The 16,520-nt window shown below is 37.4% G+C and overlaps 1 protein-coding gene across 1 annotated transcript in view; it reads left to right on the forward strand.

The window, feature by feature from the left end:
• USH2A (usherin) overlaps window positions 1-16,520 on the forward strand; it is a 374,258-nt gene that overhangs the window by 20,912 nt on the left and 336,826 nt on the right. The window contains exons 3-6 of the mRNA XM_041477027.1: window positions 9,657-9,792; window positions 10,991-11,054; window positions 13,373-13,667; window positions 14,949-15,133. Coding sequence (XP_041332961.1) covers window positions 9,657-9,792; window positions 10,991-11,054; window positions 13,373-13,667; window positions 14,949-15,133 — 680 coding nt within the window. The remainder of the gene's footprint in view (window positions 1-9,656; window positions 9,793-10,990; window positions 11,055-13,372; window positions 13,668-14,948; window positions 15,134-16,520) is intronic.

Below are 16,520 nucleotides of genomic sequence, written 5' to 3' on the forward strand. Positions count from 1 at the left end.
AACACCAAATGCCTTGTACATATATTGTTTCCTCTCATAAAATTCCGTTTCTGTTCTTAAAGGCAGAGGTGATTTTCCTATAGATCTTAAGGAATTTCTGAAACAGAGATTTTTTAAATTCTGCCTCTCAGAGAATAATAGTATTGCAGCATCTTTGAATTTTGATATGAATCAACCCAAAATAAAATACTTAAAATGTTTCTAGTTGCCTATTTCAGGTAGACTGGTGTGTTCTGGTGAGAGGACAGAGTTGACTGTAGTTTTGGCAAGAGTTAGATAATGAATCTCAGCCTAGAACTATATTGGCAGGTCTTCCTTCTAAAAATGACAGAGTGGTTGGAAGTAAAGGACCATGGATGGTAACTTAAGCACCTTTTTGTTGAAAATGATCATAATAAAGTTCCTGGCCATGTTGTTACTTATGTTAGTGGTGGCAATGAAAAGCCTTGAGCCCTCTTTGTTTCCTTCCTGTAAAATGCTCTTTGTCCTGAGAACCAAAGATGTGTGAAAAACATCACATTGAAACCTCTATAATAGCCAGGGCTGCACCTTGCCTCTATCACCTTCTGTTCTTTTCCCTGAGACTTGCAGCTAAGTTGCTTCAAAGGCTTAAAATACAGAGGGGTATTTGGGTTTGCCTGGGGACATGGAGTTCTTACAGCTCAAAAACGACATTTTTGCCATGTGAAGCTAGTATAGTATTTGAATATGGAAGGAGAGGAATTTAGAAATGTGAGCAAATCATTTAATAAGAGCAGATAAAATAATTTTATTATGTGTGTAGCTTTTGCATTTGCTATTGGGCAAACCAACTAAAAACAGACTGAATATTTGAAATTGTGACAGGGTTGTAGCTGGAGCAGCAGCAGCCTCACTGGCAAACGTGTCAGGTAGTTCTTTTGCTGGTACAGAAGGTGCCATTTGTCTGTCAAGTGTTATGCAGATAAATTGTCTGAGTTGGCTTGTCCTCTTGGATATTATTCTTTAGCTTCCACAGCCCTCCCTCCCACAAACACCCTGTCCCTATTAACATGGTTATTAGCATCTTTGCTGGTCTGTTTGAGAACAAGTTCATAGACAAATTCCTCCTGACATATCCTTGTTCTCATATGTTTGCTACATAAATTTGCTACATAAATTCATTACCTCTTGCCAAGCTTTAGATCTGCCAAGTTCCCTCTGTTGTCTCAATTTTCATTCCAGATAAAAAAAAAATAAAAATTTAAATGCAAAGCACAAAACGCTAAAAATAAACTCTTTTTATTTTAAAGGTTGCAAGCTTTATCTCTGAGAGAGGGAAAAATAAAAAAAAAGACTACAGGAGACTTCGATGTATGTAAAACATCTGCCCAAACATCTCTAGCAATAAAGACATCACAGTGATAGTTCTTATTCTTGAGCTATTCATTCATCTAGGGTTTTAAATTTGGGTTAGGCTTCATTTTGTACTTTGTAAGGATGGCTAAGCCATATGGGACTGTAGGAGCAGGCTCTGTAGTAGTGCTGGTGAGTAATGTGTGGAGTAGAAATGGTTAAGAGTGACGTGGAATCCTGACTCATCTGCAGAGGTTAAACTGTGATTAAACTGTGGGAACCTCTTAACCTCTTTATTTTTTGAAGCAGTCATAAGATGGGTGATAGATTACCTGAAGAGTTGAGAAGAGTAGAGGAGTTCTGGGGTCTTGGAGTCATAGAATCATAGAATATCCTGAGTTGGAACATACTCACACAGATCATAGAAGTCCAGCTCCTGGCCCTGCATAGCACCAGCCCCAAGAGTGCCTGAGGGCATTGTCCAAACACTTCCTGAACTCTGTCAGGCTTGGGCTGTGACCACTTCCCTGGGCATCTTGTTCTAGAGCCCAACCACCCTCTGGGTGACGAACCTTGTTCCAGTGTCTGGCCTACATCTCCCCTGCCACAGCTTCAGCCATTCGCTTGTTGCCCTATCACTGGTCACCAGAGAAAAAGAGATCAGTGCCTGCCCCTCTCCTTTCCAGGTTAAACTGTTTTGTTTCCTGTTTGTATTAGTGTTTGAGAAAAATAGTACTTGGAGGCAAGAATCTGCTCTCACCTGTACTCAGTACATTTATCATGCTGTTTGCGGTTTTTGTTGCTGTTTTTTTTTTCCTTTTTTTGTTTGGTTCTTTTTGAAGCTAAATGTAAATATAGTGGACAAAAAAAGGGGAAGTAAAAATTAGTTGAATAATGCAGAATGAGAATAAGGCAAAAGTGAGGGCTAGGGAAGGATCCTTTAAAATGAATGTTCAAGGTATGTAAATCCTGTGATTTATTCAGTGAGGAAAGGTGTTGGATTGTGGCAAAAAGTTGTCTGCTGTTTCTGATTCATCAATTTAAGGACGCATAGGTGCTCAGATGAAAAAAAAAATGCTGCAATGTGGTTTTTGGTCACTAGCTCTGCTTAAATGACAGCTGAAAGTAAGCCTGGATTCTTGCTAATGGTTTCATCCTGGTTTTTCCCCCAAAATTCTTTTGCTTAATCCATATCACTGACCTTTCCTCTTTACAGAAAATAATTTATGAAATATTAAAGCTGTGTGGAAGCCTTTGTAATTGCAGCTTCAGCAAGATTTGCAATTATGCAAGAAAATACATACCTGTGTGCATCTCTTTGATATGCAAAAGCCCTTTACTCCTGCTTTTATTAACTATTACGCTTCTGTTTCTCACCTGCTTTTGCAGAGGAAATACATGAACCCACATGTCCCCAGTGGTAAATATACTGTATATCTTTATATGAGCAGGCAAAAATAGCATATTTAGACAGGTTGAAGGTGAAAAAGATTTTTATGCTCAAGTTTCAGATTACACCATTATAGTAGCATCACTAATTCCCCTCCTTCCACCTATTGTCTTCTTTCCTCTGTTGTCATCAGTGGCCACTGTTGATTTGTTGACTCTATTAAAGTATTCAAGGAAGCTACAGGCCTGTCATTTTGGTCATAACCTTAATCTGTTTTCTCACCTTGGGAGAAAATGTGTTAATGCACTGTCTGTTTCTGTAGAATGGACTCATTGAGAAAGTTCCTGACTCAAATCTGCAATACATTTAGAAGGAAAAAAAGGTTTTCTGAATCTTGATTAGTTTAACAAATAGCAAGCCGTGTTTAGCTGGAAATTTTTATAAGAACCACACCAAATTAAGTAACAGTCAGCCATTGTAATGGTACGTTGTGTAGTAATTTTTAAGCTGGGTGAGTTGCAGCTCCTCCTGATTTCTCATAATCTCTGATTCCTTGTTATTTCTGAATGATTAAGCAAATAATTTATGCTAACTTCTGCTTTAATTTACATCTCTGTAAAGACTGTGTAACTTTATTGATTCTGGAGTTGCTTTAGTTTTTAAGACAAGTAAAGGGAGGGGTCATTCCTGCTAGCTTACTGATTTGGAAAATAAATTGAATTTCCCCCCCACCCCCCGTTTTTTTTATGCCTTACAGATAAATGGTGTAGCTGCCTAATTCTTCTCATAAAACATTTCTCATTAAAAATTCTTCATATTGTGTATCATCTACTTTATAATAATTGTTTCTAGTTCTGAGTAACTGCCTGCTATGCAAATAGGGTTTATTTTAAGAAAAATGAAAACAGATTTGGGTTTTCTTACAGTTTATTTTTTGTTCTCTTATCTGGGGGAGTATTCGGGTTTTTTCCTGTATTTGAGAAACTGACATTGTGTTTTAGTTTGTATTGAGTTTTTAAATTTAACTTGCATTTGCAAACTAGCTAAATTTGCATTGTTAACTTAAAAGTTAGCTTTAAAAATTTTTAGTATACAGATATATATTTTTTTAATAATCTTGTTCACTCTTAGGTATATATTATCTATCCCTGAGCTGCTCCTTTTTCATCTTGTTTGAAAACAGTGGTGTCCATTGCATGTACTGGAACATAATAATTTCCTAGTATTGGGAGACGCATTTTTGGTCCTTGTTTTGTCTGTGTCGGTCAGTCCTGCCCCTGCCATCTGAGACTTTGTGTGATGATCTGAAGAGCTGTAAGACCTGAAGTTGCACTTGAAGTGCTTGCTATCACTAACTTGGCTGGAAAACTAGGTAGGCCAGGGTTGGTATCATTTGGCTTAAATGACTGGAAAAGATTTTTTTTCTATTCCTTTCATTTTTGGTGCCAGAGTTTCCTCTGTTGTGGAACTCCTCATTTATAGCCTGCAAATCTGGGAAGCAATCCTTCTGTTCTATTTATCTGTTTTGCCAGACACTGTGATCTAGTTATTAGAACAAAAGATGATGAAAGGAAATGTTAGGATTAAACTGTATTTTATGGTTGCTAGAAGCTCTGACGAGTAAGAGTAAAAAGACTGTATATTCAACCAGTGGAAAAGATTAATGTTGTCTTGAAATAACTCCCTATAATTTGTCTGTAATATTTTAATAAATCTTTCCCATGCCAATAAATATTGGAATAGGAAAGGTAACATAAAGGATGAGGTTGTACTAACTGAAAAACAAGTGTCTTTGAAGCATATACTAATTACAAATTAAAATATTTGGGAATAGGACTGCTGCCTCTGTTGGTTGTGTGTCATTTAGTGCCATGAAGCTTTGATCTCTGCTTAGTGATTTTTAGCTCTGCTGTGATGCATTTAGGGATTCTTAGGGATTTTTTTTTTTTTAATCGGCCATAAAGGATTCCTTTCTATGTCTCTCCTTCCTATCTTATTTATTAGAAATAGTTTTCCATGAGGTGTGTGGGTGGTATTAATATTAGGACCGACTTGTAATGGAAAAATCTTACTTATGCAAAAAGATCATAGTGTTCACTGAAAAAAGGTTCAGTTAACTTCATTTATTTTGGCTGAAATGGTGCAATTCAATTCCACATGGAAGAAACTGAAATTGTCTCAGTTGCCTTTATATATATGTAAGAGGACACTTTGATGACAGGATGATTAATGCGTGTGAAGAAAAAGCGTATGTTGCTTAAGTGGGCCAGATATCACACATGTACATTGGGAGGTAATAAATGTAAGTGTTATTATGTGACAACCAAAACTTTGTCAATTATGGTCTCAGAACTCCCCCAAACTGGCTTTGGCTTCAAAAGGGTCATTGTAGTTCAAAATGTGGAGTCAATATAACTGTGTCTTTTACTTGATATCAAAATCTCTTCTGCCTCTGTGTTGATAATGAGGAATATTGGGCTTTTTTTTTTTTTGTTTTTTGAAAAAAGCATAATGTTAATTTTTATTGTACTACTACATATTTTTACTCTACCTATTATACTCTTTACTTGTAACTGTTGGACTGTTTCTTTATTTATACATTGGTCTACCAATATGCATTATACCTATAAATATCAGTACAATACAAGGCTTGTAAAAAAAAGAGAAAGAAAGAACCCGCGGTATTCTTCAGTCAAGGAGCTTCTGCTTTTTGCCGTAGTCCCTTAGCCAGTGCAACTGCTCTGGAGTATTTGGTTGTGATATTTCTTTTTTGCCACACCAATTACTGTGATGTAGTGGAAGTTAGCAGTTCTGTTAGCACTTAATACGTGAAGATACTGGCTTTTGTTTGCATGACAGTTCTGCCTGATCCAAACTGAGTGGCAAAATTTGTGTTAAATTTCATTGTTGTGTTTTCATTGGTAGGATCTGAAAAGCACAGATCTTTAGGTAAGAAAATAAAATTGTAATAAATTTTCTGTACCTGTCTCGTTAGCAATAACAGGGGCACAATCCTGTGTCACATGTTATGTGGAATGACCCTTTCTTGAACAGCGAGGTTGTACCACATGATCCACTGTGGTCCCTTCCAACCATACCCAATCTGTAATTTTGTGATTCTGCAGTACTGTGACCCATATGGCAGGGAAGCTTTCCTTGCTAGGAAGTGCTTTTATTTGGGATTGCTGTGTCTGATGCACAGTTTGTTTGTGCTGGAGAGCTGTAAGCTTAATTTGGGATGCACTGAAGGAATTTCCCTCTCAGCTCTTTGGCCCTGTACCTCTCATCTTTGAAACTCTCCCAGGTCATACCAAGAGTGCTACTAGAGGAAAGTGTATTGATATCTTTCACCACCTCAGTTCACCATCAAATGGATTTTCCGTTGCTTGAAGTTGATATTAGGTTCTATGTTGGCAGATGCTGATGTAGTTTCAGAGCAAATGTATCTTAGTAACTAATCCTTGCCACCTTCTTGAGAGGTGATTTGCTGTATCTGACAGGTGGGGAAGCACAGGAGTGTGAGGTGGTTGCAGAGCTGGGATTAAAGTGCTGATGTCCCAGGCTTCTGGTCCTGTGCTCTACACAACCACAAAGCCAACCTTTCCTACCCATCTCTTGTTGCTCTCTTGGGCAAATTTGGGGCAAATTCTTATTGGATGATATTAATAAGGACAGCTGGGGAATAATCCTGTTGTCCTAGTCAGGAGAGAAAGTGTTCTTTTAGTTCCGTGCTATTGTATGGAATTTAATGCTAACGGTCAGGAGACCTTAAATAACTACATCAAACAGTCCATTTGGTGCCAGCCTTTTCTTATTCAGCTTAGTCTAAACTGACACCAAACTTTGAGACCTCCTCTCCTCCCACAGTGGAGAGCTGCTGGGATTTCTTTATACCACACATGGTTTCCCTCCTACATTTTCCTCCCATGTCAGATATTCATACCCCCTTTAATAACCAGCAGGGGGATCATTACATTGAGCTACTGCCAAATGCATAATGACTGCTGCCTTTGCCTTACACAGTCACTGCACTACTGATATCCAATTCAGCATTGTAAAGTGCTTAGGGCTACCTTGGGGATGTGCTATATTAAACCCAACTGTTCTAAATCCTATTTAATACAAAGAGATTGGTGGTGGGGGAGGGGGGAGGGAGATTTAAAATTGTCATTAGTCACCTATTTCCAACAAGTAAAAATACCTGGTCACTTAGGGCCCAATTCTGTCACTCTTCAGTCATGAATGGACCCCCTGATTTTCGTATTGGGTGCATGGAGGTGAACACTCTGCTTGCCACAGTGGGAGGCAGAATTAGGTCTATAAAGCTGTGCCTGAAACAGTAAGCTTTCAAGAAGCTGATGGGGGTGAGCATGCCCATTTCTGAATTCCCCTTAGAAATGTTTTGCAGTGGAAACAGGAAAGCGGAAACATGCTTCATATCTGACTAAAAATAAAGGTACTCTTAAACTTGTAAAAGGCAACATTTTTATTTGAATGATATGACAGAGCTGCCACAGGAGTGTTACCTGCTATAAAGAAAGCTTAAGAATTATTACCTTTATTAGACCAGTGACACTGAGCTTTAGCCATACATTTCTAACTTCTGTCCCTCTACAGAGACAATTTTCTTTTCTTAAATAAACTGTCATGCTAGTGTTAATATATTGTTGGCTCCCTCATACTCTGAGAATACTGCTGATATAAAACATGTATATGTTAGATTGGTAATAGTATCTTTAGTGTAGCTGACTAGAACAAATGTGTTTCCCTCATGGCTGTGCTAATGTGATAAAGGAAAATTGGCTGTTCATCAGCTTTTGGCTGGGTAAAGACAGTAGAGATGGAACCACATTCTTTTTTATGCATTAATACCACTGAGAACTTTTCACTAGTTATATTTCATGTGCAGGCATGTTGTGCAAAGATGTTGTAAAACATGAGATAATGCTAAAAATAACAAAGTAGAAAAGCCTGTATCTTTTATGGTTATAACAGTCAAACACCAAATGACAGTAACAGGCTGTAAAAAATGTGATGCAGAAAAAAATGCAATGTAACCGCAGTATATATATACACTTAGGCTCTTGCAAATAGGGCATCAGATGTTTAGAGGGCTTTGTATTAAAATTAAATAAAGAAATTGTTGTATTTAGGTCGTTGATGTGTCAACACAAAAGATAATTTAAACTGGAGAGATGTATTTTGAGTGGTGAAACTTATATGCAATAACTTTTTGAACTAATCTCAAGGCTTAGTAATTATGATAATAGCCTTCAAATTTCCATCAGTGGAAGGGCAATAAATATTCCTGTCCAAATTTGGGAAATATTGACTGAATCTGGAAATGGCAATAAAGCTCAGCATACATGTGTATGTTTGAAAGTACAGTTTAAAGGAGGAAAAATTCATGTGTACAATCTTGTATGAAGACAAAAAAAAAAGGCCAAACAAACCCCTCCATCTTATTTCATGTTTTCTTTCTTAAAATGCTGATAGGCTCATGTTGCTCAAGGCACCAATGCTGATCATCTGAGCTCAGATTTGTAGATAATTGTGTCCATTTATCTTGGTCTGAAATTTGAAAGATTTTATTGTCAGAGTAGTATTGTATGTGCTTATATTGTAGTTTTCAAGGTGGTATTTTGTTAACTGGTAAATAAGTTCTGTCTTTCCTTTTTTTGCAACAAATTATTCTGGCTTGTAAACCTTCTGTGTCCTCACATAGGTATTGTTCTTTTGGAGCAATAATTCCAGGTTTATTTTCTTTTGATTGGTGTGACTGTCAAGATGGGCTAAAGCACTCTAGTTGTATTTGCCTTGATAGACATGATTCACCAGGTATCTGTACCTGCAAAATTAAAATAATGCTCTATTAATTGGCAGCAGCAAAATGGTGTTTCAGAATTTTAAAGCTACCAAGTTATCATGTGAAAAAAGCTTTATGCTAGCTAAACATTGCTAAAACCCAGGTAATTTTTTTTTTTTTTTGCAATTAAATTTTCTAAAATAAAAATTTTTGGTGAGTCCAACTTAGTTTTTATAATTAACTTCATTAATGCGGACCTGATTATAGCCATAGTACTTCTGGTTTTCATTTTCTGTGGGACCTGTATTTTTTAAATGAGAATACTGAATTTCATATAATCTAAGGCTGAAAAGAGCTCCCATATTATTAAACTTTTCCTAATTTTGGGTAACCTAAATCTAAGCATTTCTAATGCAAAAAAAACACCCAACTTTGTAAAAACTCAGCATCTTGTGACTTTGTGGAGCTAGGAGAATGCCATAAAGTATTTCTATGAACGTTAGCTCAGATTTAAAATGAATTGGCAGGAAAGGGAGCACTTGCAGAAAACAGTACCCTGGGGTGCTGGCTGAGTGCATATTCCTAGCCAAGGGTTCCCTGGATGAAAGGGAATTACCCAGTGGGTGTAAAGCAGATGTAGGCAGTTCTATACCATTCCCTTCAGCCCTTGTAGAAGAAGCATGCTTGGGTTAGGGAGGTGTTTTGGGGGCTGTTGGGGGCCTGTGTTTGATTATCCTGAGCATGGTGTGCAGCCCCTTGAGGCCTGTTTGAAGTGATGTATGAGAAGAGCTGTGACAGCTGTAACATGTGCCCATGGCCCGAAGTGGTGATAGAGCTGTAACCAGCCTTGTACCTTGTGAAACACACCCACCCTTCCTTTCCTCTCTTCCCCTCCATCTCCACCAGCTCCCTGTGGTGTAGTTCCTTCTTTGATTTAATCCCTGTGGAAATTTTATACTCTCTGCATCTGAGTGGTGGTCTGTTAATAAAAAAGACCTAACTCCTTTCAGTAGGCACCAAAAATAGACATACAACAAATAACCTGAGGTAATGTTATCATTTGATCAGTGATAGACAAAAAATGTAGAGAAATCAAAGTGATTGCATGATAAAGCATTTGTTTCCCCCTTTACATTGGTTCTATAGGTGCATCACAGCCGAATTAGTTTCTTCTTGAATGGTTGGGAAGATGATAACACAGCATTTGATTCAAGGACTCTTATGGGAACAGTTGCAGATACTGATGCTGATGGTACTCTACAAATTGGACAAAGCTTCACAGGTAAATCTTGTAGTACTTTAGTGGAATGCACTGGAGTAGTCAAAATAAAATATGCATGAGTAGTTAAAAGAAATGTGTGAGTAATTTTAAGTTATCTCTATGCTGAGAAGTAATACCTTACTGCAGAAGAAAATTCCTATTTTTGAATTATCTTTCTCAAAAGATTGGCTGGAAGGTAGAATAAATTATGATCATCTACCAAACATCTATGTATAGGAATAGATAGATGTCTGGTAGATGGTCATAATTTATATTATAAATTCAGGTTTTCCTGAATTCTCTAAGACGTGTATGTAAAGTGACTCATTCCACTAATTTCTGCCCATAGTTTTTCTGAGTAAATATAGGGAACTGTTTCAGAATGGAATTGTGCATGGCCCCTAGACTACTCTCCTCTCTCTGCAGAGTCAGGAACAGAGCTGAAGGTTTCTGTCTGTCTGTGTTCTTCAGTTCTATCAATACTCATGTAAACCATGGCAGAATGAGAATCTTTCAACCTCTAGTAATGCTTGAAAGTTTTGCTCTTCATCTGCATCTAGAGTTTTATATGTACTATATCATGACATGATCACTGAAGAGCAGTGGGGGATATTTGGTTGGTTTTCACTAATTCTTGGCACTGCAGGTGTAAGAACTCTGACTACTGTTCTTCAGGAACATGCATCATTTGAAGTTAACTTCTAAATATATGTCACATAAACAGCTTTATTGTGGCATTGGGCAAGAAAGTATTCTGTGCCCCATTTCTTAAAGCTTGTATTTGGAAATGTATTTTCTTGTGGTTTTAATTCTGAATGCTGGATAGCTAATAATCATGTAAAAGAAAGGAATATTTTAAAATGCTTTTTATCTTTATTGTATAAATTGATAGGTACAGTTGTACCTACTGTATCTCTTCTCTAATTAGAGGTGGCACATGGACTGGCTCATTACTTCTGTCTAATGAGCCGATCCCTGTGCCACCTCTCTAATCAGAAAAGAGATAGGTACAAAATGTTCTTATAAAGTTATTATAAATCATTCTTTTTTATCAAAAAAATTAAGTCACTGTCCTCTATAGTTTTGTCCAGGTCCAAGATGGTTTCATTCAGGAGGGGTAATTGTGCAAGAGAGATTTCTGAGTGTTGAATTAAAGGTGCTCTCATGCAGTGCAAAGCTGCCTTCTGCTCAATAGGTTATTTATAGTATATTTCCTTAGGTTTAGAACAATTTGTTGGAAGAATGCAAGATTTTCGCTTTTACTCAGTGGCACTTACAAACAGGTAAAGAACTTTTATTTTTCTAGCAAATAAGAGTGTGGTGAGAAGGAAGTGTAGATAACAATATGCTTATTTCCCAAAGTGTAGTGCTTTTCAGATGTTTCCTTTAGATAATTGCTTGTGACGATGTAGTTCCCTGAGCCTCTTTTCAAAGATTGCCTTTAATCTAAAAAATCTTGAGTTGAAATAAATTCAACAACTGAATGTGTTTTGCTTTTGAACTGTTGCTTAAATATGCTTGATGTATGTAGTGGTGTATGTAGTATATACATGTAGTGAAACAAAACACTGTAATAAATATGTGCTCTCCTTGTTATTGTTGTCCTTGCTACAGCCTGACTTAGTATGTATTCTGCAGAGAGTAGATCCAGTTGCTAGATTTCAGTGCTTATAAACTGTGTAGGTGTTACCTACTCATAATTCTGTCATAATAGTCTGTGCTGATAAGCTTAGTCCTGGTGGATAAGACTTGCTAAGCTTCCTCCAAGCTGCGTGTAAACTGTAGGGCAAGGAAGGGAGCTGCAGGGTCAAAACTGGACCACTCAGATAGCAGTCTGATGAGGAGGACAGGCATCCCAAGGGATTGACACACTGGCTTTGTGGCTGGAAGGTTGGCTTCCTGTGCTTAGCTGTTGCCTTCCTCAATTTCACTTCCCCACAGTATCTATGTCAGGAAGTCTTGATGCTCCCCCGCCCCACGCACACACCCCTGCGCCAAGGTGCCACTGTCCCTGGCTCTCCAGATGAGGTTGTCACCATAAGCCACCAATGACTTAGCTACCTCAGCCCACAGAGCCCTGGGCAATTGCTTTGACTTCCTGTGTTCCTGAGGCCAAATTACTGTTGCCACTGCAATTTCTGCTGCCCTCCAGCCTCCCTTCCTAGCACATTACAAAGAGATGTTACCTTTGTTATCCAGCTCATGCTGGATTAATCCAGTCATTTCAGGCTGGCCAGAAGTAGTCAGGTCCTATTTGTCTGTGTGGTGCTTCTGGGGAGGCTGCACACCATGTCACGCGGGACTGTAGACCTTCAGGCTACTTAATGATAGTCTTTCAATAGGATGTAGAGCAGTTTCCTAGGTGCTCAGCTGTCTACAGGACACTATGATGAACTGAGCTCCTGTGAATTGGAAGCATTAATGTGAATCTGAATTCCAAGTTTTATGAAAATCACATTGGTTGTATTTCTCAGAGCAATGCTTGCCAAGTCTTGAGCTACGATTTCGGTCAGTGAAATGAATAAAGCGTAACAATTGAAAATCAAGGTGTTTTACAAACTGATTTGACCTACTGATGTCTTTCTAGATTTGGTTTATATCCACAGATAACCTGGTCTAAAATGTTTCTCTGGGATGAACTGGGAAGGAAAGTCTCGCCTGCATACCAATTAATTTAGGCTATGGATGTGTAAAAAGTCCTGTAACTCTGGGTTCTGTGGAAGCTGTGGTGGCAGCTAGCAAGTATTTATTTGCTTAATAAACACACAAAATTCTGTTCTTACTGAAAAAGTAGGAAAATGGGAAAACTTACAAGGTATAAATATAAAAATTCAGTCTCTTCTAGACTCACAAATTCTTTCCTTTATATCAGTGATGAGCAGATAAAGAACTGTCCATGTGATCCATATATCTGCTTGCTTGCCTACCTACCTACCTTTGTATTTATTGCAGTTACTGATGTCAGAGGGGACTGAAGTATCTCAATGATTTGGTTGAGACTAGGTTGATTGCAGTTAAAAAAGTGGACATCTTGATAAAAATTAGTTAAAAGTGAAAACATTTCTATCCAAATTTCCTAAGGTACAATATGTTATTGTTCAAGCTGGTCTTTTGAGAGGGTTTGAGTGCAAACATTGAACTTCACTGTGGCTACAGGCAGTATATTGGCACTATGTTGTGTTTAAGAACAGGATCCAGACTGCTGATTGGAGTCAGACATGATGCTGCAATAAAATGTTAAGAGTTTTTATCCTTGCATCTCTATGGTGGGATTCATCTATCTAGCTTTAGACCTCTCACCAAAGAACTCCTTTCCCTTGGTGCCTGAAGAACTCCATATATGTGGAGAAATGAAAGGAGCTCCACAGGGTTCTTCACAGGTATTTTCTGAAGATGCCTACTGCTGCCATTGATAATGCAGAGACCTTGAGGGGACCCTTCACTCCTACCTGAGTGTCCCATTCTTATGAGCTTACATCAGGAGTTTAGGGCTTCTACTATAATCTGACCTGAATTTTGTTTAATCTATGAGCCTAGATACACAAAGTGACATTTATTCTTGTTGTCATGTATCTAATTACTATTCTCTATGCTGTGACAGAGACATTTTGGAAGTATTCTCTGGAAAATTCCCTCATCTTCATACCCAGTCTGAGTGCCGCTGTCCCGGAAGTCATCCCCGAGTACACCCTTTGATACAGAGGTACTGCATCCCTAATGGTGCAGATGATACCACTAATGACAGGGTGCTGAGGCTGGATGCAGAAGCCCATCCTCTCTACTACATCAATGATAATGACATTGGTACCACTTGGATTTCATCTGTGTTTGCTAATACTGCAGGTCTGGATCGTGGTGTTTCAATCACAATAGATTTACAAAATGGACAGTATCAGGTAATGGGAAGATGCCGTTTGCCGTTTATTTATTAAAATAAAACAAAGAAAAATTTTTATAGATATTGCATTGCAATTTTGAGGATATTCAAACCTTATGCTTTAAAACCTTATCCTTAGAGGACCAGGAAGAAAGTTTCCTTTATTGGCATATAACAGTGCAAAAGGTAACAGAATGCATTATGTTTCTTGGTATTCTCTTTTGATCTGCCTGTTTTAACCAGCAGTAATCTAGAGTAGATATGCAAGAGTAGATATCCTGTGTGAAGGCACCTATATTTAGAAATTGATTGTTGTCTCTTAACTCCACTTTTGTAAATTTCAACTTTTATTTAAATTTCTATTAAAACTTAAGGTTTTTTGTACCTGCTGGTAGAAAACTGACTGCAGACAAATGAAATTTAATGTATCAAATCCACATTGACATATTTGAGGGTGTTTCTGTTTGTAGATGTTCTGGAGGTGGTTGATAGATTAGCTGCCCAAGGAATATGGAAGGAGAAAATGATAAGCTGGTGTAGTTATTGAAGAGGCCATATTGCTCCGAACCCTCCACTAGGTTCTTCAAGAATGTCAGGACGTCTTGGAAAGAGGGACGCATCAGAAATGGGACTGTGTTCACAATAGGAAATTTACCAAATTTCTGTACATTCTTTCTGGCCTATTTTTTTTAAAATTAATGGTGATTAGGGAAAGCATGTGATGACAGGCTTTGACTACATATGTAAATTTTAGTCATTTAGTTAAAAGTGATTTCAAATGAATGTGGAATTCTTGACTTTTTCTTATTTGATACACACACTTCTGCTTAAGCAGTATGCTGAGGGAAGTGTTTTTTGAAACAACACAAGTATTTGATGAGATTCTGAGCTAAAAATATGGAGAATTAAAAAAAAAAAAACAAAACCTGCTGTCAGACAAACAACTCATTAAATGTTTGGCAACACAAAGTTATGACTTCCATTTTTACCAAAATAACATGGCTGTAACAAATCGTGGACCTGACTTTGCAGTGCATTTTCAAAGTCTTTGAGAAAAAGTGAAGTTCAGATGCAGTAGTTCAGTAGCTGACTGATAGTGTCGGAGAAATCAAAGAGCTTGTTCAACATAAAAGATTCTCTCTGGCTTTAGTTGGGAATATGTGGGGTTGAAATATGGCTACTTCTGTCTATGAGTGGTAAAGCAGACTGTATAGTTACATTAAAAAAAAAAAGGTTTAAATTCTCATTGTTTTACAACTTAGCCAGTAATATCAGTTCATAATTTGTTATCTTCTTGTAGGTATTCTATATTATACTGCAGTTCTTTAGCCCACACCCTGAAGCAATAAAAATTGAAAGGAAAAAAAGAGATGATCTAGAATGGGAAGACTGGCAATATTTTGCTAGAAATTGCAGTATTTTTGAAATGGAGAACAATGGAACACTGGAAAAACCAGACTCTGTCAACTGTCTCCAGATGCATAGGTATGAGTGGGTATTATCTGCATAATACAGATGGTTTGAACAGGTAACATCCTGACACGATTCAGTGCTATGTCCCAATGAGATAGAATCTTTTAATTTTGGTACACTCACTTGTTATGGACTGCTGAATATATCAAAGATCCTAAATATGACCTTTCAACTCAAAATTGCCAAAAAGTCTTCTGTAATTTTGATCAGCTTTTAATAATTTATGAGTGTGAGTCAGTTGATTCCTCTGTTATTTTTGAGGCGGAGTTTCAAAATGTTACATGTTAGTGTTTTGATGGCTATTGTCAGTAGAATTGCAGAACACTTAGAGGATAAGTGGATGAAGGTACTAATATGACATTATTCTAAACTGTCTAGTGAACGTGAAAGTCTACCTTCTGATGTCTGGGAGGGCAACTTGCTCTGGAGCTTAGGAAAGAGGCCAGACTGAAGTACAAAAGCCAGTCATTCAACCGCACTAGCGTTACGCAACACGTGTAAAAAATGAGTTGAAAATGGTATCTTGAAGCTTTCTCCTCTTTCTAAGCAAAAAGCAATATAGAACTGTGGGAAGAGGGGCAAGAAGGATTATTACCATTTATAAATATGTTGCAAGCCTTTTTACTGTCAATGAACATGTGAAAATTGAAAGCTATGTAATATATGAAATATACATTTCATAAATATAGTGTATAACTTATATAATAGTTAATTGTTACTATATTACACACACACATGTGTATATGTACACACACATATATGTAATTGAACTTCTGCCACTATATGTGTTCAACTGCATTATCTCTTGCCTGAGTTCAGATGCCAGTCAGTATTAGATTTTTTTAGTTCTTGACTGGAAATTGGTGAGAAAATACATTTCCAGGTGCTGTAGGTACATCGCCTTTTTTTTTTTTTTTTTCCATTTTTGCTACCTTTCTAAGACTTTTCAAGTGTCAGCATCTTTGTCTTTTCTCCAGGAGTTCAGTATTCTGAGGAGAGGAGCATAAGGTCATTTGAGTTACACCACTCTTCTGAAAAGGAATCTGAGCTTTATTGCTGATCTTTGAAGCAGAGGGTAGAGGAGAAGGGAAATATCTTAAGACAGATGGTTTTGGATAAATAGCCCAAGTGAGGTGCAATACCACTTTCAGCCTGAAAATATATATTTGTATAATTTCAAGAAAGAGCCAAGGAGTTAAATGTGGACCGTTTCCATAAATGTTTTCTAAGCAGCACAGTTTCTCCTCTTCAATTAAAATGTAAATGATGATAGGAAATTATACGAATGAATAATTTTTATGTACAGCTGATGTACAGAAAGCTTTAAGCGGTAAGGCATATATTGGTGAATATTCTGTGTGCCCAAAGAGGAGCTACTGTTGAAACAAAGCTCCAGATT

This window comes from Pyrgilauda ruficollis, unplaced genomic scaffold (genome assembly GCF_017590135.1).
Source record: "Pyrgilauda ruficollis isolate IOZ18807 unplaced genomic scaffold, ASM1759013v1 scaffold4, whole genome shotgun sequence".
In the NCBI taxonomy this organism is placed as follows: Eukaryota; Metazoa; Chordata; class Aves; order Passeriformes; family Passeridae; genus Pyrgilauda; species Pyrgilauda ruficollis.